At 54.7% G+C, this 26,955-nt stretch overlaps 1 protein-coding gene across 3 annotated transcripts in view; it reads right to left on the reverse strand.

The window, feature by feature from the left end:
• Positions 1–511: 511 nt before the first annotated feature.
• Positions 512–26,955, reverse strand: part of KY (kyphoscoliosis peptidase) — a 50,311-nt gene continuing 23,867 nt past the window's right edge. For all 3 annotated transcript variants that reach the window (XM_057739108.1, XM_057739109.1, XM_057739107.1), the window contains 7 exons: positions 24,470–24,532; positions 21,363–21,445; positions 16,861–16,969; positions 15,830–15,947; positions 7,405–7,593; positions 5,886–6,076; positions 512–2,008 (listed from right to left, as the gene is read on the reverse strand). In XM_057739108.1, coding sequence (XP_057595091.1) covers positions 1,113–2,008; positions 5,886–6,076; positions 7,405–7,593; positions 15,830–15,947; positions 16,861–16,969; positions 21,363–21,445; positions 24,470–24,532 — 1,649 coding nt within the window. In that variant the 3' untranslated portion in view covers positions 512–1,112. The remainder of the gene's footprint in view (positions 2,009–5,885; positions 6,077–7,404; positions 7,594–15,829; positions 15,948–16,860; positions 16,970–21,362; positions 21,446–24,469; positions 24,533–26,955) is intronic.

Genomic DNA, 26,955 nt, shown 5'->3' on the forward strand with positions numbered 1-26,955 from the left:
CGAGACGCCTCAGGCCTGAGCAAGCTAGGGGCTCTGGAGTGTGCCTGCAGAAGGTGGACCCCGGGCGTCTCTCTTGTTCAAGAAAGGGAGGAAGGGATGTGGGATAGGCAGAGAAACTGCTCTCAGGGCAGGTCGAGGTCCCCCGGCTGCGGCTTTGGTGCTGGGGGTCTTGGGGCTGGAGGGGCCCTGTTATCATGGGGGCCCCCGGCACTGCAGCATTCTCACTATTTCACCCAAAAGCTTTATTTAGGTTTATCGCCAGGGCTCCCCAAGGGCCCAGCTGCCTCCTCGGGCTCCCTGTGAAGGATGCAGCCTGGGGCCTGAGAGGGCTTGGAGGGGCCGAGTGAACTGCCGTTAGACGGAGTGGATTGCATTAGTCCCTCCGAGAGCAGAGTCAGAGGTCTTACGCCCTTAGACTCAGGTGGCAAGACCACCGTGTGTGCCCTCACCCCCTGGCCCCCACCCAAGATACCAAGAGCAAGCACTTGAGGCTCTTGGCCTTGGAGTCGTCCATAACGTTTCTGTTGCCACATTCCTGGCATACACAGGGATTGTGGAGGCCCTCAGCCTCTGGCCAGGTGGGGGCCCGTTAGCTTCCTATCCACACCCTCCTTCTCGGGCCCTGGAAGAACAGGAAGCAGCATCGGGAATGCGGAAGGCGGTCAGGTCTGGGAAAAAGATGACAGTCCAACCTCCCCTGGGGTCCGGGAGTTGGTGAGAAACAACGTGACGCACCATGGAAGGGGCTCTAGGATTCAGGCTGACCCAGCCTCGCAGAGCACGCCCTCTTCTCTCTCCCCCTCACAGGAAACGCTCTCGGCCCGGCTAGCATCCCTGCTTTCCCACACCAGCCCGATAACAACAATGACAGCACCAGCACGAGAAGGGGGCGTCAGGCAGTGGTGTACAGTGTACAATACCTTGGATTTACATAGCACCTTTGTCTTCTAAAGGGCCTTTGCCTCCGTCCCCTGGGCCACCAGAACCCAAACATCACAGCTCCTGCGGCCGAGCAGGGAGACGGAGGCAGAGGCCTAGAAGGGATTCCATGCAGACTCAGCGGTGTCCGGGGCTCTCTGCGCTGCCCGGGGTGGGGGTGGCAGGGGCCACCCTCACTGGGCGTTCACCTTGTATTTCAGGATGTAGGAGTAGAAGCTGTGGTTGGCGTTCTCCAGCACCATGACGTAGACCTCCTGGCAGCCGGCCGTGCTGCAGCTGCCTTCCCAGTAGCCCTCGTGGTTCAGGGTCAGCGGCCACGTGTCCTGCCCCTTCACCAGGGCTTTGGCGACGCCGTGCAGCTTCAGTTTGAACGGGACGTTGCGGTTGGCGGGCAGCACGCCCGACAGGGGCTCCAGCAGCTCGTTGTCTTGCCCCCAGTTGCCGAAGCTCTCGGGGAACACGGGCCAGTTCACCTTGGTGTTGGTGCAGCACAGGAGGTAATTGAAGACGAAGATGTAGTTGCCCGGTTCCTGCCTCTTCTTGACGAAGATCTTGAGGGCGAACTTGCCCGCGTGGGGCAGCTGGACTTTCAGCTCCGTCCGCTTCTCCCGCTGCAGCTGGAAGATGTAGCGCCGCTGCGTCTCCTCGGTGACGGGGCCGTCGTCCCCGTGCAGCGATGCCAGGACGCTGATGCCCTCCTCCACGCCGAAGCTGACGGAGCAGCGCCCGTCGCTGGTGTAGATGACGGGCTCAGGGTGGGACGGCTTGGTGATGCCCATCTGCTCCGAGAACCAGCTGGGGCCCACGGGCTGGTGCAGCTCGGCCGGCAGCCGGACGTTGATGTCCGCGTAGTGGCACTTGAGCGTGTACTCCAGCACCGAGCTGTAGATCTCTGAGCTGCCCTTGGCGAAGATCTGCAGCTTGTGCGTGCCCACGGTCGGAGGGTACACGTCCAGCTTCATCCCGTTCTTCCTGAGGCTCAGCAGCCCGTGCTCCTGTTTGCCGTTGAGCATGAACATGAAGAGCGTCGGGGCACAGCTCTCGATGGTGACTGTGGCTTTGCCATTTACTGTGGAGAGAGCCAGGGTCGGGTGAGAGGCGTCGGGCCTGTGCTGATGTGCTGGTAAACGTTTCATAACGGGCTCTCTGGGGAGAAAGCCCTGACGTATAGCATCTGCCCATTTCCATGGTGTAAATACCTCCACCCAAACAGTTTTAAACCACTAGTGTGACCTCACTGAACACAGTAAGAGCTGGTGCCAGCACACCTCTGGAAGGGCTCCCCTACTCCTTCTAGGTGGTTCTCTCCAAGAGCGGCAAGCTGGGGAGGGGGTCTCAAGAAAAAATCTGCCCCCAGCTGTATGTGCTCACCTTGCCCATTTGATTCACATCAGATGAGGGCTGCACGAAGGCTTAACCTGACTGCAGGGCCGGGGAGAGGACCGAGGGGCAAGGAGGGCCCGAGACCCTGGTGGCAGAGCCACGCTGGGACTTTGCCTCCCCGTCTCAAGTCTTGCTTTCCCACCACTCCCTCCAGCATCTGGTCCTCATAGTGTCAGCTGTCAAATCAACACATCACCTTAAACACTGGTTGGAATGGCTTCCCTTCTGGAGACTGTGCTCAAGGCACCAGGCTGCTCCCTTGGTGTCCCCCCCCACCTCCGTGCTCCCCCCGCCACCCCAGGCCGCGCTTCTTGAATAGAATCTGTGAGTGCAAGGGAAGGTCTTCTGCATCCACCTTCCCCACTCCTTGCCTCACCCCTTGCCCTCCAGCGCTGTCTTCCTCTCTCCTGGTCCTTGCTGTGGGGAACAGGGGGTCCGTTCTCTGTCTCTGCAGTCCACGAGCACTCCCCTACCTGGTCCTCCCTGCCTTGCAGGACCACAGGGAGGGGCAGGGCTTCTCTGAGAGCCTCGCCTTCCTTTCAGAAGCCAATCACTTGCTCCTCACCCTAACCACCTCCCCAGCCCTGTTCGTGGGTGAAAGCAAAGAAAGGAGACTTCCTTAGTGTCTGATCCATGCTCCCTAGTAGGCTTTTCCCAGTCGGGGGTCCAGCGCTCTTGCTGGGGAGACAGGAAGCCATGGCCAGGCTCTAGGACAAGTGTGCCCAAGACGTCCCATCTAATCAGCCGTGAGGCCCCCAACTCCAGGCTGCTCAGCTGCTGCATTCAGTGCTACCTCCCATCTGGGGAGTGAGTGAGACTCCCCGCGCAGGCAGCAGGACCGGGACGGGGGCTCCACCAGCCTGACCCCCTGCCTTCTTCATGGCTCCTCCATCTGGAAGACTTTCCCTGCCTTCCCAGGTGCTGCCAACTCCTCACCTGCCTTACTCTCCCAAACCCCTCCCCACTGCCGTTCCCCTCCACCCATTCAGCTCTCTGAAATCTGGCCTCCGTCCCCATCGTCCAAGTGTTCCGTGACTTCCTTGGAGGATCTGCGCTGCTGGCCGTGGCCTCCTGGAAGTCCTCTCCTCGCCCTGCACCCACCACCCTCCCCAGCCCGGCACTCTCCCCACCCCTCTGACCACCACCTCAACCCTTCCCGTTCCCTTACACTAATTGCGGTGTTCTTGGTGCTTTTGTGCTACTTCTTTTGGCTATATTCCTCCACTGCTGGCATCCACCATTGGACATGGTGACCTCCAAAGGGACGTGACCAAGAGCTGCAGACTTGTTACCAGCCTCTCTCGGCTGAATCCCTCCTCTCCTCTCACTTTGTCTTCTAAGCCGGCCGGGGGTCAGAGCTGTCTCAGCCCGCAAGTGCTCATGGACCCTGTCCTGCTCCATCTTGCACGCCAGTTGGCTGCGAGGTCCCCGTGCAATTCACCTTTGATGCACGGAGTGCTCCCAGTATCTCCACATGACAGCGCGAGGGCTCCTGAAAATATCCACCCGCTCACTGCGGGGCGCACCTCTGTGGGTCACCATCAGGCTGGAGACCAGTAGAGAGGCCTGTCCCCTCCTGCCTGGCCTGAGGGGACTGTCCTCGGGCCCACACGGTATTCGCTCACACCCTCCAGGGGGATACCTAGTCACGCCCCAGGACCCTCAGACGTGCTCTTCCCCCTGCCGTTGTCCCCCAAATCTGGATGAGACCTCACTGTAACGTTCTGACTGCAAAGAAGACGTTCTTGATAACTTGGGTTGAGGCTGAGCCACCTGGGAGCCTGTCTCCTGGCTCTGCATCTCCTCCAGGGAACTCAGCGCCGTAGTAAGGAGTCGGTTATGTGTAACGTCTGCCCTCCCTGCTGGGTGTGGAAGCCACAGGGAAGGGCCTGCCTGCCATGTCCCAGGCCTGGCCGAGGCACCTGGCCCGGGGGCTTCTTGGCAAAGGTGAGTTGAGTGGCTGGGAAGACTTGCAATAAAGGATTGGAGACCCCCGGGGACCCTGTGGGAGCCTGAGACCTCCTCCTCCCCTCACCCCCTCCTTTGCTCTCCCGCCCTCTCCCGTCCCTGCCTTTTGCCCACCTCAGTTTTCCTCTCCACTTTCCTCCCATCCCCACTCTTAAGAAAACTAGCTCCAGCAAAGAGACATTCTTTAAATATGCTTCATGAATATGCAATCATATTTTAGGTTTACTATGTATTAAGAAACCCAGTGTTTACGTTTCTGCTGTCTCTTGAAAAGGAAAACTCCTTGGTGTCACTCGTTTGACGCTGGTGTGACCTGGCCCATTCCTCCCTGCGGCCCCTCGGCCCACGGCAGCCGGAGCAGGCCCCCAGCTGACGTATGTGTGGCAGCTGTAGTCCAAAGACGGCAGCCTCATGCCATTACTTTAGCAGCAAGAGCTGCCCGGTATCCATAGTTTTAAAAAGTAGCCCGGAGCTCAGCAGCCTGGTTAAGGAGGCCATTGTGAGGTGGAAGGAACAAGCCAGCTGGGACTAATGTGGGTGCCCCCATCACCCTGCAGCGTGGGGCGGGACTCCCCTGCAGAGCCCCCCACAGACCCCGCTGTGCTCACACCAGGTGAGCTCAGGCCTTCCCTCCTGGGAGCTCACGGGCCCCGGCAGCAGAGATGGGGCCCACAGGCAGTCCTTGGAGGAAGTGTGGGGGTGCACTGACCCCACCGGCCTGAGCCCCCCTGGGCCCGGCCCCTCATATGCCAGTTCACAGACACACCCAGCTGGCTGCCCGTGGCCCCTGTGGGGAGGGGGGGAGCAAAGGTCAGTCCAGGCCAGCCCTGGGGACAGCTTGCCTGGGGGTTGGTCCTGCACGCCCAGCCCCAGGGGAAGTCGGCCGGAAGAGGCCGGTCCTGCCTCCAGAAGGGAAGGAGACAGAGCAGCGGGCAGAACCAGCAGGTACCCAGGCGGTGAGGGGAGCTCTGAGAGGCCAGGCTGCGCCCCTGGAGCCCGGCCCTTGTCTGGGTGCTTGAGCTCAGACGTGGGAGGCCTTGCTGAGCCCTTCCTGGAATAGGTCTGTCCCCGTTTCCCGTGAAGCCCGCTCTCCTCCAGCTCCCAACACCCTGCTCAGCGGCCACCTCTCTCGTAAAGCCCCCAGCACCCTGTCCTGGGGGACCCCCACCGCTCGCCCTCTAGCTGCTTAGGCCACTGACACGCAGACCCCGGTTCGCCTGGGCCGGCACGCACCGTCTGCCAGGAGTGCAGCAGCGTCTGTCCGGCACCTGAGCTGGGAGGTGGGAGTCACCAGGGCTGAGGCAGTCCCTTCCCTGCTGTGTGAGCTGAGAGAGACTCCCCCAGCTTGGGCCACCAGCCCTGGCTCCCTGACATGCCAGGCCGAGAGTGTGGCCCTCCGGCCAGGGACACCTTGGACCTCCTGTGCATCCCCACCTTGGTTTACGCTGGTGGGAGGGGCTTCTGTCCCCACAGATGTGACCTGTGGCCGCGTCCTGCCCTGATGGCCTGGGCTCCCTCAGTCGTCCCTGCACACCCGCCACATACAGCTTCCAGCGCGCTGGGCCCTGGCAGGGCAGCCCCGCGGGCCTGGTTACCTGTTTTGACGGTGGAGGTCTCCGGGTGGGCGCTCAGCATCCCCTTGTTGTAGAACTCACTCTTGTGATGCATGTTGTTCTCAAACTGCCTCAGGGATAGAGGAGGCTTGAGCAGCTGCCAGTTCTTGTTGTCTGGGAAATGGTCCTCGATGAAGAGTGCAGGGTGGGTGAGGAAGTAGAATTCATTGTAGCTGGGGGGGTAAGCAAGCCAGCAGTCACGAGGGGTAAGCAGGCCCGGGCGTGTGCGGAGGGGCAGGCGGGGCCCACGGGGCGTCGTTGGGGCCTTCGCTGGGCTCACACATCCACATCCACAAGGGGGTCCCGCCCGACAACCCGGCGGGAAGCAGCACGGTCTCCAACCCTAGCGTGGGCGCTGAAGATGTCCCCCCAGTGGCTGCTTTCAGAAATAGGAGGCGAGGCAGGATCTGGGGGCCCCTTTTAAGAGAAGGCTGCCGCCCAGGCGGGGTTTTGTCCGGGCGGGGAATGGGCTCCGCCTGCTCTCAAAGCCAAAGAGATCTGAAGGCAGCAACCTCACGCCCCATGGACCAGGTGAAAGTGGAGTGGAGGGAGGGCAGGGAGGGAAAGCCTGGTGCACCAGCTTCATCCACACCGTGATGTGACGTGAGCAGCTGTGCAGGTGGGAGGCCCCGATGTGGTCCCTGGGGCACCTAGACGTGGCTCTCTGGAGGTCAGTGATGGGGATCAGGAGAAGAACGGGGGACTCCTCCGAGATGGGGGAGCCTTCACTGAGCCTGAGGCGAGCAGTGCCCAGAGCTGACGGAGCAAAGGAGGGGTGTGTCTGGCTGCGCCCTCCAAGGACGGGCTGCGTGCACACCCTCGTATCCGCCCCACGTGCAGGACCGTCAGGATTTAAGCTGCACAAATGAGACGGTGCTCTCACTTTCCTGGATGAAAAGGCATCCGAGCTGCTGATGGACATCAAGATCCAGCACGAACGTCATGGCTTTAGGTTAAGTCCAGAGCCTCGGGGGACAGAAGCGCTCCAGCCCCCAGCACCCCAACACCCCTTCCCACAAACCAGACCCCCTTGCTCAGAGGTGGGATTCGGCTGCATTCAGCCCAGAGAGGAGGAGGAGGAACCCCAGTGTCTGGGAGAAGCAGTAGGAAAGAGTTCTGGCCTCTGTAACACAGTCAACGGCCAAAGGCCTGAAGGGAACCTACAGACACTTAGAGAAGCTTCTCAGCCCTGCCTTTCCTCGCACTTGGCCTGTGGGCAAACACCGCCTGTTAGTGCTTGGGTGGAGGGAGCGCTCGGGAGCCAGAGGAGGCATTTAGACAGCGGAGGGTCAGGTGGCAGAAAGTTCTGGGCCCTTCTCCCCGGCCTAGACCTCGCTCGCTCCGGATGCCAGCGGGAGGGAGGGGGCGGCCAGCAGCACACGAGGCCCCCTGGCTCTCCTTCCCCTCCCACCCCTCCGGCCGTCTCCACCTGCCGCCTCCTTCAGCCTCGTGCCTACCCCGTTCCCACCGGCCAGGTGCCCCGCAGCACCGAGGTACTCACAGGAAGGTGAATTTGGAGGTGGTGGAATCCACCAGGCCACTGCCCCAGGTGCTGTCCACCAGGTGCCACCTCCCCTCCAGGAACACGGCGTTCCAGGCGTGGTCAAACTCCCCAGAGAAGCTCTGCCCCGGCTGGTAGCCAAAGCCCTTGGAGTAGCCAGGCACGGTCACGCACGGCACGCCTGCGGTCCTGGGGCGGGACAGGGCTCTGAGAGGCGGCTTCTGCCGAGGGTCCCCACTCCCCACCAAGTCTGCCTGTCTGTCTATGGCCCTGCCTCAGGCCCGTCTGCTGTCCATCCGTCCCTCCGTGCCTCTCCTTTTCCCTGCGTCTTGCCCAGTCACATCCATACAGCCTGAGGGCTTTGGTCTGTAGAGCCGGGGGGCAGGGGGATACAGGGCTGGCTGGTCCTGCTGGCCAGACTGGCTGCAGCCCCCGCTGTCTGCTCCTCCTCCAGCCTGTACAAAGCCCTTGGGGATGTCTCTCCCCGGAGCCTGCCTGAGGGCTCCGCCGGCAGCCACAGGAGGACACTGGTGCGAGAGCGAGGACCGCCTGGTGAACTCTGAAACCAGGGGCGTGAAGATGCTCTTGACTCTAGACACGTGGCTGGGGAGCTGGGTCGAGGCGACGTGGGTGGGGCGTCAGGGAGGGTGCGGCATGCGAGGGTGTGGGAGAAAGCCAAGCCCACCTCCCCGCCATGTTCTGCCCTCGGACACCGGTGTGGGGACCCCTGGGGCCGGCCAGCCAGGGTCCCCGCCTTGACCAGGGCCCCCACGGTGCATGAAGGCCATTTGCCGACTGATTGCGCTGGCCATGGTGGCAGCGTCCCCTGCAGCTGTTATTTTGGGCGTGGAAATGCTGACTGGTCAGCCCGAGGTTTTATTGAGGCCCCCTTGACAGTGCGTTCCCTCACCACTCACAACCCAGCTGGCCTGGATGGTAGGGGATGCGGGCTGGTCACCCCCGAGGACCGCACGGGCAAGCCACACCCTGGGCGCGTGTGGCTGGAACCCCGAGGCTCCGACCTGGGCTGTGGGCACCACCGCACGGCCACAGCAAGGGCCCTGAGAGGCCCGCCACGACCAGTGGGCCCTCCCCTTCAGCAGCCCTGCCCCCACATGGCAGCCGAAGGGTGGGCTGATCCTCTGACCCAGGGGACCCCGTGTGCGAGCCCTTCTGGGGCCTTTGTGTGAGTTAGAACAAGGTGCTCCTTCTTTGGGACACTTTCCTTTCACCTTGGAAGGTTGGTGTAATCAACACGCAAACCCGTGGTACCCAGGGGTTTCGAGGCAGCCCCTCGGGTGGGGCTCAGCACACGCCCTCCCCTCGCGCGCACGCATCGGGGCTGCGCTCTGGGTGGCGGCCGGGCCTATGTCAGGGAAGCGGTCTCGGGCGACTGGGGTCCCTCCAGGAGCAGGTCTGCAGCCTCAGGTGCTCTAACGAAGAGGCCGTGGAGCCTCAGGGTCATGGGCTGAAGTGGCCATGCATGCAGGATAGGAACGGGGAAATTTTCCGTATAAAGACAAACATTTATTTAACAATTAGCAGACTACTGGATTACATATGACTTATCTCTATATACATAGCATTTGCTGAGAGAGCTAGGGAGGCAAAATGTGGGGCCTGCACATGACCCGATTCCCGCCTGCCATGGGGGCCGCGCACGTGCCCGGGCACTCCCCTCTCCTGCCGGGGGCAGGCCTGCTCGGCCGAGGCGCCTTACAGGCTGCGAAGGTTTGCAGTCCCCCCACCCTTCTGCCTGCCGCGTCACAAAAGGAGGTCCAGGCCTCCCAGGCTGTCTAAGAAATCCCATGAGAACAGACCAGCTGGGCCCATGGGAACGATTTTGGGAGCACTTGCGGGGGGTGGGGTGGGGGCAGAGAGCACGAGAAACTAGATCCCGATGTCAGGATTCTGCTGGTCAAAGCCAACACTGACTCCCGGAGCAGAAGGGCCACCCAGGGGCAGGAGGTCCCGGAGGAGTGGGCCCAAGAGCCTTGGGGAGGGCCGTGCCGCAGGCACACCTGGAGAGCCCCCTCCTCACTTAGCTTCAGTGGCATGCGAGGCCCAGGGGGTTTGTTCTCAGGATGTGTGATCTGAATGAGTTTATAGTCTTTGAGGAAACAGCCGGCAGAGAGCGGAGGGTCGCATGCAAAGCCAGAAGTGGGGGACGGAGGCACGTGAAGTGGGGGTGCCTTCCATAGCAGGTAGGGCTTCACGTACTCAGAGAGTGGATGAGGAGAAGGGATGTTGTGAAAAATACTTAGCGAGGTAAGAGATGTTCCTGAGATGCTGTTAATTGACAAGAGCCTATAAAACCCCACCATCAGCACAATGCCCGTGGATGTGCGTGCGTGCGGAGAACCACAGACAGAGGGGGAGGGCAGAGAGAGAGAGACAGCACAAAAGTCATCCGGTCTCTTAGTGATGGGATTATGGGTAATTTTAATTTTCTTCTTTAAGCTACTCTCTATTTTTAAACTTTTCAATAATGATTATGTGTTACGTTTCGAATTGGAAAAAAATCCATAAATACTACTTGAAGGTGACATTTTTAGTGAGTTATTTTCCTCTTTTGCCCAGAACACCGGTGCATATGAATTTCTAGGATGATGTGGAGGGGATGCAGAGTACTGGGATGGCAGAGTTTGGAGGATGGGCTGCTTTGCAGGAGGGGTGGGGGAGCTGTGGCCCTCGGGTCATGCTGCCCACAGATGTTCGTCCTCCGATCAGAGCCACCTGGATTCAAGGGAGGAAGGAGAGGCACTGAGTCCCCACGTGACCTCCAGGTGCTGTGATGAAAATGGGGCTGGTGCTGATGTGCGCAGAAGGCTAGCTCAAGATCTGCCTGAGTGTCCTCCTGGGAGAGGTATCGGTGCCCCCGGGCAGAGGTATCCTCCCATCGAGGGGGCGAAGTGGAGGTCATATATGAGCACCAAGTAGGGGAATAAGAGTGGAAGGGCTGGAAAGGCTGGAGGAGGGAGAAGTGAGTGGCCGGATGTCCTCCCAGACGGCTCGGGGCTGGAGGGGGCGGTGACTGGCCTGAGCCAGGAGAACAGGGCTCACTCCAGCGTGACTTTGCCGGGCTCATCATGGACAATTCGAAAGGCTGGCATTAAATGATCTCTAGGGGTTGATTCTCTCCTGACAGGCTGAGGAGAAGCTGGGAGGGCCTTGGGGAATGCCTGGGGCAGAGTAAAGATGAAAAAACCCCTCAGCTGTAAGCTTCTGCCATGCTTGACTATGATATGAGGATATTTTATACCTGGCAGCAACATGCAAGATGAATTGAACAAAGAAGTCATGATGTAAAATAAAGCATTATTGTTAATGATCTGTAACTCTCATGCAAAAGTGTGGACCTAGTAATTCCAGCTGCTGGTTGCTGGTTAGGTGACCCACCGCCACCTCAGGCCATCAAAAGATCACCGACTGTATACACTCTGTGCAAAGCACTGTACCTGGCACAGGTGCCAGGGGATAATATCACATATATCATTTCGAAATATAATACTATAACATAATAAATTATAATATTCTAAAAAAAAAGCTCCCTGGCCACCCTAGATGTGCTCATAGTCAGAAGCGGGCAGATAAGTGAACTCTCAGGAAAATACTAGCGCTAAGCATAGCCCTTTCAGGGAACCCAAAGGAGGAGGAATTTGCTGGAAAGATCTGGGAAAGCATTGAAAAAGGGGCAGAGGATGAGAAACATTTCCACCTCTTAAAGAACCCTGACAAGCCAACCTAGTGCCTAAAATGTCAGCCAAGGAGATGTATCTAATACCCTCAGGCTGCAGAATCTTGGTTTTCACTTTTGACAGTTTTGAAAATCCCAGCGCCAGTGGTATCACAGAGGAGGTGATAGGTCCAGACGGTGACGGTCATTTTAAACACGGATGACCTGGGCCTCGGGGGCAGGGTGGTGGAGCGTCCTGGGCTGGGCGGTGCACCCTGCACACATCAGCCTCTGACCATAGCGGGCTTCCTCAGCCCTGACCACTTCTCCCCGGATGTCTGAGCCTCACAGAAGAAAAGGGAGGGTGGGGAGGCTCATAGCTGTAGGAGAGGCAGTGATGCATGCGTATACTCCTATCTTGATGAAAACACTGATTTCTAATAGTAAAATTAGGAAACACTGTTTCGTTAATGTTAAGCTCAGTGGCCAGTTTAACTGGGCAAAAGTGAATTAGAATTTTTAGGGCCTTGCTGTTCCCAAAATGGTCCTCAAGAAGATCATAGAAAACAAATTTATGGTTACCGAAGTGGAGGTGGGGGAGGGATAAATTAGGAGTTTGGGATTAAAATATGCACACTACTATATATAAAATAGATACCCAACAAGGTCCTACTGTATAGCACAGGGGACTACACTCAGTATCTTGTCACAACCTTTAATGGAGGAGAATGTAAAAAAAGAATGCATATATTTATATACATGTATAACTGAATCACTTTGCTGTACGCCTGAAATGAACATAACATTGCAAATCAACTATGTTTTAATAAAAACGAAATATATGTATAATATATATTTTAATAAAAGTAAATATATATTATATATATTTTAATAAAGACTAAATATATATATATATATAATTCCAAAAAAAAGGTAAATTCTAAACTGGCAAAAAAATTGTGATTTCTTCGCTGCAGCAGGACACACACAACCATGACTTATGTTTCACAATTTATGTAGTTAATTTCTTGTAAATTTGACAGTGTCCTTATATTTCTGCTATATGGTCCCTTTGCCCTTATACCACCACCCTTACGGCGAGGTCAGTAAATGTAATCATGGTAATAATTCTCACTCCAAAGCCCTGTTTAGAGCCTTTTGAGGTTGACTTCGGGGGCCTCCTCTCTGATAAATGAGGAGTCAGTAGTTCAGAGAGGGAGGCTGGCGTGCCTGGGGACACTCAGCAGGCCAGCGGCCAAAGCATCGCCAGGACTCATTTGTCCTGAGGTACAGTTCAGGAGGCTCTGTGCTGCAGCAGTACACTGTACACTGTATAAACGCTGGGTGGTATACAGAGTGAAATTAAAGGCTGGTTTGCTATAGTGACGTAATTCATCTTCGCAAGCACTCCCCTGTGATGTACCTATAAGGGCGGGAGAGTTTAGATGCCCCTTTCAGAGGCCGTATTTGATGGGGATAATTTAAGGTTGTCCAACGTATCCAGCCTTGGGGCGTTTGGAACCCATTGATGTTCTGGGATGGTCTGGGATTTGACGCCCAGCAGCAGCACGCCCCTGGGACAGCTGCAGGATCCATGGAAGACAGACTGACATCTGATTGGTGACAACCAGTGTCCTCAGCATCAAAGCTTCAAACTGGTAATAAGCTCCTGGCTTTCTCAAAAGTCCCTGGAAAATCTGCTAGCTGATGGTGCTAGCGCTGTGATAACAGGGGGAGAGATGGCATTGGAGGCTGCCTTGCTGGCAGAATTCTGGAGAATTAAGCTTGACCCTCGCAAGGAAATGAAGCAGAATTCATGATGGCTGTCGGGGAACCGAGGCACAAGGAGAGACATTAATGCTGGACGAGAGAAAGTCAGAAAGAAACCGGACCAGCAGTTACGAGCAATAGCGCTAACAAAAAAGGTACGTTGGTTACTCGGGAAAGACGATGAAGAAATGAATGATGTTGCAAAAGTATCTGAATTCCCCAGCAAATTACTTTATTAAATCAGTCTTTAATGAGGCCATTGCAGGGAGGTGGACTGCACTGGCAGAAGTAATGACGGCCGAGTGGGTACAACTCTTGCTAAGAGGCCGCCCTGACAGCTAAGCAGGGATAAATCAGCAAGTGTGGATTACACGTCTTTGGTTATTAAGGAGTCTGCTAATGAATTTACCAAACCTTCAGCAGCTATTTTAAAGGGAAGGGGAATTAGGAAAGATGCATGGATGAGGTTACTGATCTTTAAAGCCAAAGTTAAAGGAATTCAGAGAACTGTGAGCTATTGGTAAATGTCCCAGGCAATGCGAAGAGTATTTCACATGGTAACTGCCAGATTGGAACCTAACTTTAAATGATGCAAAACGTTGGGATGTGTTTTAATGATCAGCTTCAGGCCAGAATACGGCCGCTGTTAAGCATCTGGACTAGGCCAAAAGAGCTGACAGGTCCATTCAAGGCCAATGTCAATTTTCTGAGCCTATGTGAGTCCACGTGGGTCTGTAGGAAAGTTCTACAGAGCAAAGACACGCCAATACTGTGGGAAAACAGGGAGGGTTAAAAAACAACAACAACCCCCGAGTCAGGTTAGCAAAGTCCAAACTGCGTGTTCTCATTAGTCCTGCAGTCCTGCAAGTAGGCACTAGAATCCCCAGCGTACAGATGAGAAAACTGAGGCTCCCAGAGGCTTAGTACCTTCCAAAAGGAACAAAACTAATAAGTGGTACATGAAGGACTGGAAATCAAGGACTGGTAAACTAACTGAGGCCTGGGAAATTTTTTCTGGCTATAAATCTGGCATTCCTTCCACACCATGCTAAGAATAGCATGGATAAAAAAGGATATATTCTATGACTTAAAATGCTGAGTGTCTTCAAATTTGCATATTAAGATGAAAATAATTACATTCTGAAAGACGCTAAGCACAAACAGAGCTGAACACAAATTGAGGGCTATTCCCTTATTAAAAAAGAGAAGGTCCATTTCATACAAGTCTGCTAGGAATATCCTGTCACTTCCTGTCATGGAGGGCCTACTGTGTGCAGGATTCTGAGATGTGTAATCATAGGGAAAGCAGAAAGGAGGGGGGAGACATAGGAAGACCTATAAGCCCTAGAAGAAGAAATGAGCATAGGTAATGTCTATATGATAGAACAAAGTTCAGAAAGGATATGACACAATGTTGTGTTACCTCTAAGTGGTAGGATTCAGGGTAACTTAATTTTCTTCTTTTTGCTTCTATGCACTTTATAAATCATCTAATGTTGAGTTTTATTTTTAATTTAGAAAAGTTAGTAAATAAAAGCCTAAGCAAGACCTGAGCTGGTGTATAGGCGTGCCGACGGCATCACGGGAGGGGGAGGTGGGGGGCCATCCTGCAGTGGGGCCAGAAGAGCCTTAGGGAGAGGGGAGCAGGCTGAACTTGAGAAGCCAGAAGTGGGGGCAGTGGCAGAGGCGGCAGGGCCGGTTGGGAGGTAAGGCTGGAGTTTGGAGGATGTTATGGTAATGGGGCAGAGTGAGCCTTTGGTCTTGTTCAGGAATCCAGGGCCTGGGGAGCCTGGGCAGAGGGCCAGGGAGGACCCCAGTTCCTGGAGAGGCCCAAAGGCATGTAAGGTGCCTGGGTATGGGGTGGGGTGGGAATCTGGGGGGTCGGGAGATGGGCTGCAGAGGGGTTGGCGTCCTCTGCACACTGACCCGCCCTGGTCCCTCTGGGGCTGTGGTCTCACGGGTGGGCCCTAGAGGTGGCGGGGAGGGAGGAGCGGAGAGTAAGCAGGAGAGGTGGAGCGGCGTGTCTGTGCTTGGTGCGGTGATGGGGCGGGAGGCTGGACAGCCGGGGGGGTCAGGCCAGGAGTGGGCTGTGTGTCCCCGGGAGCAGGATGTCCTGCAGCCGCTGCACAACGCTGACACATCACAACTGCCGGCCCGCGGACGCTTATGTGCTTGTTGCTACTCTCGCTTTGATAAATTGCCCCCTGCAGTCCTGACCGACTGACATCTGGGCACCTGAAAAGACCCACTCCTAGAGCCCTGCAGGGGCAGTGGGCACAGCCCCAGGGCGGGCTGTTTCCTGGGGAGCATTGCAGACCTCAGAGAGCGGGCACAGGAAACTGTAGGGGTCAGCGGGGCTCCCCCAGCCTTGAGTCTGTCTCCAGGTCACCTCGAACCAGCAGTGAGGTCTCCAAACACAAATGCTTTCCTTACCAGCCACTAGCCTGCTCTCACCCACCTGGGCAACCTAGCTAGGTGCTCACTCCCGGAGCAAGTGAAACGAAGCCCAAAGGCTCCAAGAGACAGCTGCTTCCTAGTTATTCAGCTTTTCCAACTGACAAATCTTTTCAGATGGGGGAGCTTTTGTTTTCCCCGAGGGGGGCCCCTGTGCCAGCCCTGAGGACAGCCTTTCACAGTCCTCTTGGCGCCCGCAGCCACTGTCCTCGCGTTCCCAGATCTGCCATTCTTCTAACCTTCAGCTGCACAGAGATGGGAGAAGGTGGAAAAAGGGCCTTTTATAACCAAATTATCTCTGTGCATTCATCTGCCATTATGTTAATGTATCGCGAAGCTCGGCAGATGGTACAAAGTCAATTTTGCTGGTGTTAAAAAGGGAGAAATTGACCTTTTCAGGACTCACTTGGATTTGGAGCAGAGTTTGCAAACTCGGGTTTCAGGCCCGGAATGTGGGTCAAGGCACGGGGCGCTTGGCAGGGGGAAGGGCTGGGTCTGGGTGGTCAGCCGGGGACCCCTCTGTACCTGCACATTCTCTCAAAGAGCCCAGCGTAGCCGTCACAGTTGGTCTTCTGGGTCTGCAGGATGGTGGTGGGTTTGAAGGCCTGGCGGTCCTTCTCCTGGGCTGCCTCGATGTCGTACTCTGGAGGGCAGAGGAGGAGGCCGTGAGGAACCAGATCCCGGGAGACGACCAGGCTGGTGCAGAGGAGAGAGGGTGTCCACTGCCCGTGGCACCGCCCCGCCCTCCGCTGTGCTTCCAGCATCGCGTGCGCTGGCCTCGCTCAGGCCTGGGAGAAACCACTGTGGGCTTAAGGGAACAGGGCCCCAGGCCAGTTAATATCTGGGAAATGTCCCCTCTTTGTGCGGGTGGTGGGAGGAAGAGCAAGGCTTTGGTAGAGAGGGCCACTTGGCTCTTTAAGCCTCTGAGGAGGGGCTGGGAAGGGAGGGACCCAGACAGCACGGGGGTGGGGGGCTCTGGCCGCGTGTCCCGACCACCGCGCAGCTCCACAAGCAGTGCCAGGGGCCGCTCACCCATCCCCGCTGCAGCCCCCAAGGCCAAGGCCTCACGCTGACCCGCAGGCGCGCACGGAGCTACTATTAAAACTTGTCCCAAATAGAGAAGACAGCCTGTCGCTTCACTAGCAAGGGAGCTTAAGGCCTGCGGGAAGCCGTGAGGCAGGAATCACTGTGGCCTTTGAGGGCACAAAGGGAATGCGTGTGTGTGCGTGTGTGTGTGTGTGTGTGTGTGTGTCGGCAGGGAGGGCAGCAAACAACGTCCTAACAGATATTCTGTTTCCCATCCTGTCGCCTTCAAGCCCAGGCTGAATGCTGCGGTTGGGGTAGGAGGAGGTGGCCCCTCAGGTCCTCCAGACCCCCTACCTGTGTCAGGTGAGTTAACCCTCCTTGCTTAGGGTTTGGTTATTGAACGCAGCCATCTGGGAGCCTCTCTCCTCCATTTTCCGTCCTACTCCACACACACTGGTGATGGAGTCAAGCCCAGAGATGCTCCTCTGGGAACAGGGTCCCAGAGCCCGTGGCCCCACAGCTGGGCCTACCTATGTGGTTGCAGATCCAGATCCAGATGGCGCGGACCCTCTCCAGGTCACTGTGGGCCTCCTGGAGCAGGTCGCTCACCAGCTCGTCCAGGCCGCTCCTGACCGTCCCCTGAGAAGCGGGAGGGGCATGCTACATCAGGGCCCAGGCAAGGGCTGTGGGGAGCCCAGTGCCTTGCCAGCTGCAGCCAGTGCTGCTCTTGCTCCAGGCAGAGAAGGAGGAGAGGCCCACAGGGTCCAAGGCTGGGCTGAGGGCAACCCCGATGGGGGGCAGTGCTGACCGGCTGAATCACTGGCCCTCCGGCCACCCCATCTTCTCTCTGGAGCTCCTGGGACCAGCCAGGCAGGCATCTGGGTGCTGTAGCTGCCCCTAGTCGTGGGCAACACTACCCAAATCAATCTGCAGATTTAGCACCATCCCTGTAAAAGTCCAACAGCCTTTTTTTGCAAAAATGAAGAAACAAATCCTCAAATTCATATGGAATTGTAAGGGGCCTGGAATAGCCAAAACCGCTTTGAAAAAAGGTGAACAAAGTTGAAGGACACACATTTCTGCATTTCAAACATACTTAAAGTTAACAGTAATCAAAATAGTGTGGTACTGACATAGGATCATATAGACTAATGGAACTGAATTGAGAGTCCAGAAATAAACTCATACATCTATGGCTAATTGACCTTTGACAAGGGTGTCAGTTCCATTCAATGGGGGAAGAATAGTCTCGTTAACAAATGGTGCTGGACAACTGGTTATTCATATGCAAGAGAATGAAGTTGGACCCCTATAGCATATCGTATATAAAAATTAACTCAAAAATAATCAACGAACTAAATATAAGAACTTAAACCATAAAACTCTTAGAAGAAAACACAAGAGTAAATCACCATGACCTTGGATTTGGCAATGGATTCTTAGACATGATACCAAAAGCATAGGATACGAAAGAAAAGTAGATTAATTTGGCTTCATAATAATAGAAAACTTCTGTGCATCAAGGGACAATATTAAGAAAGTGAAAAGATAACATAGAATGGATGAAAGTATTGCAGATTATATATCTGATAAGGGTTTAATATCCAGAATATATGAAGAGCCCCCATAATTTAACAACAAGAAGACAACCTAATTTTAAAATGGGCCAAAGACTTGAATATACATTTCTACAAAAATATATAAATGGCCAATAAACACATGAAAAGATGTTCAATGTCATTGGTCATTAGGGAAATGCAAATCAAAACCACAATGAGATACCACTTTGCACCCACTAGAATGGCTATAATAAAAAGTATGCAGTCCTGGACTTCCTAGGTGGTGCAGTGGTTAAGAATCCTCCTGCCAATGCAGGGGACATGGGTTCCATCCCTAGTCTGGGAAGATTCCACATGCCGTGGAGCAACAAAGCCCGTGAGCCACAACTATTGAGCCCATGTGCTGCAGCTACTGAAGCCTGCGCACCACAATGAAGAGTAGCCCCTGCTCACCGCAACTAGAGAAAGCCTGTGTGCAGCAACAAAGACCCAATGCAGCCATAAATAAATAAATAAATAAATAAATAAATAAATAAATAAATAAATAATTTTTTTTAAAAAGTAGGCAATCCTGAAAAAATTGGCAAAATTGTGAAGAAATTAGAACCCTTGTACATTGCTGGTGGGAATGGTAAAATGGCGCAGCTGCTCTGAGAAACAGTTTGGCAGTTCCTCAAAAGTTTCAACATGGAATTTACCATATACCCCGGCAATTCCACTCCTAGGTATATACCTAAAAGAACTGAAGACATATACTGAGATACCTGTTCACCAATGTCCACAAGGGCAATATTCCCAACAGCGAAAAGTAGAAACAACGCGAGTGCCCACCACAGATGAATGGATAAACAAAATGTGATCTATCCATGCAATGAAATATTACTCATCCGTTAAAAGGAATGAAGTTCTCATACATGTTACACAACGTATGAGAACACTGAAAACAGGATGCTAAGTGAAACAAGCTGGACACAAAAAGACCCGGTGTATGCTTCTCACTGATATGAAATATCTAGACTAGGCAAATTCCTAGAGACGGTAAATAAGTTAGAGGGTACCAGGGGCTGGGAGGAGGGAGAATGGGGAGTTACTGCTTAACGTGCACAAAGTTCCAGTTTGGGGTGATCTGGGAAGTGGACAGTGGTGATGGTTGTACGACATTGGGAATGTAATTAATGTCACTGAATTTTTACACTTAAGGATCCAAATGGCAAATTATATGTCGTATGTATTTTACCATAATATATTAAAAAAATAGCAAGGTAGGTTTCCCAGCAGGGGCTCGCAGGAGGAAACAGGGTTGAGATGGCTGGAAGGGCAGCCCTGACCACGCTCACTTTTTCTAGAGAAGTAGGGACACCTGGGTGCTTACCTCTGCACTGGTGGTTCGCACGTTGGTCAGCTCCCACCCGAGCTGCTCCTGACCTGTTCTCTCCTGGGACAGTTTCACCGCTCACACGGGAACTCCAGAAGCCACCCTCTGAATACGGGGAGCCCGTCCGGCCCCTCCTCTGTCCGCCCTCGCCCAGATGCTCCAATCCCACAGTCCTCATCTCTGTCCCTCTCCCGGGGCCTAGAACCACACCCGTCACGTTGCAGGCCCACATTATGGCCTGGCTGACTCCTGACTTAACCCCCGACTTCGGTTCTGTAGCTTCTGGTCCTTTGGTCCCCACCTCCCTCTGGCTGTCCACTGCTCCATGGCTGGGCAGCTCTCTGAGTCTGCCCAGCAGCCTGTCCATACCTTCTGGCAGCCGTGACAGCATACCCCACCCTGCTCAGACTCTGGACACCCCCTTTCCCTTCCCTCAGTCTCACAGATGACCTGGCCTCGGACACAAGGGCCAGGCACGATTTCCCTACCAACCCACCCTCCCCATCGCTCAGCCGGCCTCTCTGCCAGCCATGGGCCAGGCCTCCTGGCTTCGCAAAGCCTGCTCTTCCTTCCTCAGGTGGTGCGCTCGCTCGGCTCCGTCCTCACCTCCTCCTTCCTGTCCTGGCCGCCCCAGCCTCTCCTGTCTTCGATGTCTCTTCAAAAAGCCGGTCTCTCTCTCGGGACTGCCCGCTTCCAGCCTCCCTTCCTTCCCAGGCTCCTGTGGGGTCTTCTCTCCACTCCCTCCCCTCCACCCCTCATTTGCCCCTCAGCCTGCAGGAGCCTGGCCGAGGCCTCCAACCCGCCCCGGAGCTGTCCCCCGGGAAGTAAGTAGGGCCTCAGTGCTGAGCAGTGGCAAGGAGCCGGTCCCAACCTCGCCTGGCCAGAGTGAACAGCTCGCACTGCTGACCAGACCCACACCTTCTAGAACACTGACCCTTCCTGGCCCGGCCTCAGGGGGCTCCCAGCCCTTTGGACCCCCTGCCCTGCCTTCCCCAAGATGACGCCCTCCCTGTGGCTTTAGCTCTTTGCTGAAAATGATGGCTCCTGAAGCAGGGTTTCTGGCCAGGAGCTCTCCAGGCTGGATACAGCTCCAGGCTTGGCTATCGAGCTGCCCAGCAGTTATTTCCACAGGATTAGAGCCACTGCGTCCCAAACAAAGCATCATCCCCCGACACGTGCTCCTGCTCCCTTGCTCCTTGTGTTGAGGAACGGCCCCGCCCGTCCTTCATGACTCAGCCCAGCGACCCGTGAGCCGCCGCCCCTCGCGTCTTCACGTCACTGCACACACACTGGGGAGGGGGTCCTTCCCCTCTGCCTTCAGCTCTTCTCTGTTCTCAACATCCCCGCTTCATCCAGGGATGCCTCCTCCTGCTAGGACAGCTGGGCGTCCCCCCACTGATGTCCCTGCCTTGAGTCAGACTCTCTCCTACCATCACTCATCAGTCCAGCAAACGGGGTTCCTGAGTACCCATCGTGTGCCAACCCCAAGGTGGTGTTTCTAGGACTGTAGTGATCTCCCAGCTTACCGGCCTAGGCTGGCTCGCTCTGACCAAGGGTCCAGCTCCTTGGCTGCTCCAATCAGACTTTCTGTGGTGAGGCTCCCGCCTGGCTCCCAGGACCCTAGTGTGTCTCTAGCGCTTCAGTTCTTGCCGCTGCCCCTCCCCACACCTGCCCCAGATGTGTCCAGGCCCAGAGGTGTGGGAGCCTGGCCACCCACGTGCTCGGGGTGAGGACAACTGTGGTCACGGGGGGGCTGGCCAGCCTTCCTTCATGGGCTGGGGCTGGCAGGGCTCGGCAGCAGCAGTGCCTCAAATGGGAGGGGAGGGTGGGACGGGGCCTGCCAACGGGGCGGCGCAGGGTGCGTAGCCTGGGGTGAAAGCATTAGGACCGTGGGTGGGGTGGGGGTTGAAATGGCCTTTGTCCGAGGGCCTTCTGTCCCCCGTTCACAGGCTCTGGAAAGGCACGCTGAACCAACCATCCAAGGGACTCAGGATACACTCACGAGGGGTCTGGGGAGAGGCTCTGCTGTCCTGGCTCGGGAAACTCCAAGCCGCCTTGTGGGAGTGGCCAGTGCAGGCAGAAGGGCCGGCTCTCCTACCTGTGAGGCATAGGTGTCCAGTTTCTCAAACTGCCGCAGGTCCAGGGGCATGGATTTCAGGCTGGATCGATCCCAGGGGTAGGCTGGCAACACAAGGAGGCTGGTCAGCGGCTGAGACTGGCCAACAGGACTGCCCTGCCCAGTCCTCCCTGTCTTTTGGAAGAGCTGGGACTGCTTGACCTTCAACATGAGTCCCAGACTGAAACACTGCTCTCAAGAGCTAGATCTCTTAGAAAGGTTCCTCAGTCCCACTGGTGTGGGAACGATGACAACTCCTCTAGTCCTCTGGGAGACTCATGGGGACCATAAGCAGACCCTGGAAGTCAGCATAAGGCAAGTGATTACACCTCAATGAACTCAGCAGCCCCAGATGGACTGATGATGGAATCCCTTCTCCCTGCCACGTAGTTTCCTGCAGATGCCCTACTAGCTTTTCCAGGAATGAGTGCTCTGTGGGAAGTGTCCAGGAGATGCTGCTGTAGGAGGAGGACATGGTGGTCCCAGGGCACCTGGGCCTTCCCTTGCCCAGCTGGAGACTGATCACGTGCACCCTGAGAAAGTTAAGAGTACTTGCCCAAGGTACTGTGGGAGGGGGCGGTCCCTCCTCTACGCCCAGCCTTTCTCAGAGGAAGCCTAGACATAGGACAGCTCCAGGCAGCTGCTGCGGGGCTAACTGACCAGTGGTTGGACCAACCCATGGTTGGATGGGCAGCAGACCCCTGTCCCAGCCTGGAGAAGAGCCTGGGCCTTCTTTCTTATTCAAGGCCCTCTGAGCCAGGCTGACCAAAATCAGGCAAGCTGGGTGGGAGGACGGGGAGGGGGTGAGGGGGGATGGAACCAAAGGGGCACTGATCCCCCAACTCAAGTGGATCAGCTCTTATCCTGTCATGTCAGGAGCCTCCAGGTGTTAGGTGAGTGAGGGGTGCTGGTGGCGCTGCAGGACATGACAGCAAGCCTGGGAGGAGCAGAGTCACAAGGGAAAGTGCCTGGTGGGGCTGCATAAGACCTGGGCTCTAGTCCTGTGACCTCCCCCTCACTGGGAGGTGCTGAACCCAGCAGTCCGGCCTCTGGCTCAAACTTATGGGGCACCTGGGGAAGTGAATGAGATAGCAGATCATGTGGTAAGGTCAGTGTCACTCTTCTCCCTGGGAAGGTGCAGGGTGGGGGTCTTTGGCAGGCAGAGGTATGAAGCCTTTGTGCTCAGTGCAGGGCTACGCCTACAGCTACCCACACATCCCCTGAGGACTGTGAGAGTCTTTATTATTTATTTGTTTGTTTGTTTGTTTAAGCAGCAAAATAATTTATTAAATGCTTTAAAGTAACTACATAAGCTACAGGGAGACCAGAACAGCAAGTGTAGAGGCCGCCTAGCCAGAACCAGGGCTGTAAGTCAGGCCGTAAAACAGCTGGAGACAGCATTTTGGAGGCAGTGTTGCTATTCCCACCAAGATGGACACAGTGGTTTCCTTGGTGCTATAGACCCGAGAGGTGTGGTGAGAGGGTCGGGATGAGGTGTCACCACCAGCTCTGGCTGGAGCTGCTCCACGACCTTCTCTGGGCTGGTACTGGACGTGAGGCATTGCCAGCCGGTCAGGGAGCTGGCCAATGTCTGGCCACAGAGGCGCTCCCCGCCTCCAGTCAAGTGCAGCCATCAGGAGCGGGCCACACGGATTCTTCTGCACTTCCCCACTGCGGTGGGTCCCTTCCTGTTAGGACCCAGGCCTTCTTCCTTCTCAGCCTCAGACTGGATTTGGCCACCTCTCTCTGCTCTCTTGGTCCCTGCACTGATGCTCTGTAGTAGTCCTCAAGCGGGGTGTGTGTGGGGGGTGTTGGTCCCTTTGATCTCTGACACATCCAGGATCTGAGGCTGTTCCTCTCCTAAGAGGAGGCAGGGTGTGCAGTGGGCAGGCAGGCTGTGCAAACCACCGTGAGGCTGTGGCCTCGCCCAGCAGCCTAGCAATATCTTTCTTCATTTTCTGCTCTCTATAAGCACCAAGATTGCCTGGATGCCCACCGCCCCCAGCCTTCTGTCTTGTACAGTCTTACCCTGGAGCTCCCTGGAAGCCCAGCACCACTGGGGCTCATTGACTGTCTGATGCCAGAGCTGGGTCTCCTCACCTCCCATCACTCAGATCACCTCAGTGCCTATCCCAGCCGGTCCACCTTGCAGCCCTTGTGCAGCTGGCCCCTCGGAAGGGAGAGGGGACACGGCATCAGGCCCTGCCGAGCTTCACCCTTCTCAGAGCCCTCTTCCCCCCCGGACTCTGGCTCCTGCCATCCTCTGACAAGGGCCGTCATGGTGACCTAAGTGGATATGAAGTGGACTTACACATTTAACGAGCTTCAACTCTGCAAATGAGGTCTCCCCTGCCCCCATTTCGAAGAAGGATGGCATTTCTAAAATGGGACTGAAAACCCTATTATTAGTTTTACCCTTTCTTGGTTCCATTTTACAATATCTGAACATTAAAAATACCCATAATGATTTATGCCTCATTAAATTTACTTTCTGAGCAGATTATGTAAGATTTGAATATGATTTTGCAGAAATACATTTAAAATGCCTGTGGCATTAACTAAATTATTCTAGTTTTAAAGCAAAACAATGGGAAGAAGTACTAAACTGTACTAAACCTTAGATGCCATTTGGTCTACTGAGGGGGAAACTGAGGCCCAGGGAAGGTGAGTGAGGAACAAAAGCAGGAACCCAGGCTGTCTATCACCCATTCAGGGTTTCTTCCTCTGCCCTCTTCTGCTTATTCACATGCCTTCTACCTTACAGATGCTTAGCATCCCATTTAAAGTTAATACAATTCTGAATTCCATTTTTAATGTTTCCTATAATGGGCTCTCTTGTTATTGGTGGGGCTTATGTTTCAGCTTTGGGATCACATCTGGTGTGTGAACTTTTTACTTCTTCACCTGTGTTCATGGCAGACATTGCCAGTCAATCATGATACTCCTGTCCCCTGAGCCCAGAGGTGACCCCAGACTCCCAGCACGGTGCTCCAGGGAGCCATTTCCAATTGACCACAGATTGGCCCATGAGGCTAAACCAGCTTACTGTCTCAGAGAATGGCCCCAAAGAAGAAGGCCCTGCAACTTACCATGGGCATCTTTCCCTTCAGGCTGCCGGGGTCGTGTGTTTCCATTTTTATCACCTTGTAAACCTACAATATCCCAAAGATCAGAAGTTGAGACACTTCAGAAGAAACAGAAATGCAAGCACAGACGCTTCCCTGTGTGATGTCCTTGCTTCTGACTTCTCCTCTTCACAGCCTCCTGGCTCCCATCCCCACCCACCACTGAGCTGCTGCTGGGATTGGCCAGGCTTCCTGGTGAGGCAGGAGGCACGGAGGGGATGACAAGAAAGAGAAGTGTAGTCTGTGAGCAGAGGGAGAATTTTCTCGGGCATCAAGGCTTGGGATCATTCAGTGGGCCTGCCTGGAGCTCTGTGCTCCTCCCTCCCCTGGATGCTCCTGCCATCTTGGACCACAGCTGGGGATGCTGAGAGTACCAGTGAATTCACTGCCAGATGACCCCAGGACAAGAACTGACCATGGGAAGACATGAAAGCGGGGAGAGGGAAAGGTTCGAGGACAATCAAATCCTATCAATCCAGGACTATTAAGACAGAATGGTCGGGAGGAGAAAAGATGGCGGCGAAGTAGAGAGACGTGGAGTGCATCCCTCTCCACAGATGCATTGGGAATGCATGGAAGGATGCAGTAATTCCCACAGAGAACCAGCTGAACACCAGCAGACGGCTTCGGACACCAGAAAGGGCTGCAGGGAGCCCGACATAGCCGGTAGGGAGGCATCTACGAGGGCTCAAAGAGGGTGAAGCGGCGGAGCTGTGGCAGACGGGAGGGAGTGAGAAACATACGGAGGGTCCGCAGCGCAGCTCAGCGTTCCCGGACCGAGACATCGATCCGCGGCTGAACGGAGGGTCCAGGAGCGGGAGCGTGGGAACCGGAGAGCTGGTTCAGGGTGAGAAACATTGTTGCCGGTAGGGTGACGGACCGAGAGGACAGGAGGGAGGAGGTCCACGGAGAGGAGTGCCGGTCCCTGAGAGCTGCCCGGCCATGATGGCGGCTGGAGGCTGCAGGCTCCCGGTCGGGGGGTGGGGGGGGGGGGAGGAGGAGCCGCGCGCATAGCCTCTCCCTCTCTTTCGGTGCCTCTGCAACAGGCAGTGGAGAGACACCCTGCGGGCCACCTAAGGCGCTCAGGGATAACAAGCAGCCTCAGGCACTTGGGCAGGGCTAGATTAAAACCCCTTGCAACGCCAGCAGCAGGGAGGCTGCCAAGAGAAAAAAAAAAAAAAAAAAAAAACAACAACATCAAAAAGAAAAAAACCCCGAGAGAGGCCCAACTCTAAGACTTTCTGTGTACGCCTGAGCCACCAGCGCCCTCTGCAACAGGCACCCTCCAAGCCTTACTGAAACAACAGTGCGCCACTGCTCACTCACTCCCAGGAGAAGGAGCCACTATTGTACCCTCTCCCTCCCCACACACCGAGGCTTACAGACGAACAAGAAAGGAACCTCTGCTGGTCACAGAATAACGCAAAAAAAAAAAACCCAAGGCAAGGAGAAGGACACTTACAGCTGAGACGCTAAGGAAACAGAAATAGTAGCATCAATACCTATTGAACTGGTCCATTCTGGGATCATTTCTGGACTTTTTTTTTTTTTTTTTCCTTTCTCTCGCTCTCTTTTTTTTTTTTTATTTTTTTATTTATTAAATACGATCTTAGCCCTAAGGGATCTACAAGTTTTATAACATAATTTTTTAATGATATTTTTTATTCTTTTTTTTTTTTTTTTTTTTTTTTTGCCTTTTTATATACTTCTATATCTAGCTAAGTTTTTGGTAGTACGGACAAAATAACTCTCATACTTTCCTTTCATCCCTATCTTTTATACACTTCTATTCCTTTCTTTTTATTTGCATATTTCCAACCACATTACGCTCTTCTGTTCCCCTTTATTCCAGCCTTTTTAAGTGTATTTTATCTTAACATACATATAAGCAACACTATCGGTCTGCTCAGACTCCTTGCTCTATTCTCCAGATGACACACTGCCTTGGTATTTAATATTAGGCTTTTGTCTTTATCTTAGTTCTTAGTACAGTTGTCTAATTACATTCTGAGAATCTCCATTCTCTCTGGTGGTACTCCAGCTCATTTCTATATTTGATCCTAGCTTACAAAATCTCCCTGGATTAATGTTTGTATGTGTAGGGTGTTATTTGTTGTTTGTTTGCTTTTGCTTTTGTCTCTGATTTGTTCTGTTTCAGTTGTCAATTTCTGTTGGGTTTCTCTTTGAATATCTGATAGCACACTGGGGTTCTGTCAGGTCTTTCTAGAGCCTTATGTCCTAACGGATTCAATAATTGTGTGTCTTATACATGTATGTGTTTCCTAGACTTAATATTCGTTTAATCCAATACTTGGACATTAGTCTGAGGCTTGGACAGTCTTCTATAAATACCTCTATCACCAGGACAAGCAACCCCAAAAGCTTGGACAACCATGAGGAAACAAAGAAACACCATGCAGGCAAAGGAGCATGAAAAAAACCCACAAGAC

This window comes from Hippopotamus amphibius, chromosome 6 (genome assembly GCF_030028045.1).
Source record: "Hippopotamus amphibius kiboko isolate mHipAmp2 chromosome 6, mHipAmp2.hap2, whole genome shotgun sequence".
Taxonomy (NCBI): Eukaryota; Metazoa; Chordata; class Mammalia; order Artiodactyla; family Hippopotamidae; genus Hippopotamus; species Hippopotamus amphibius.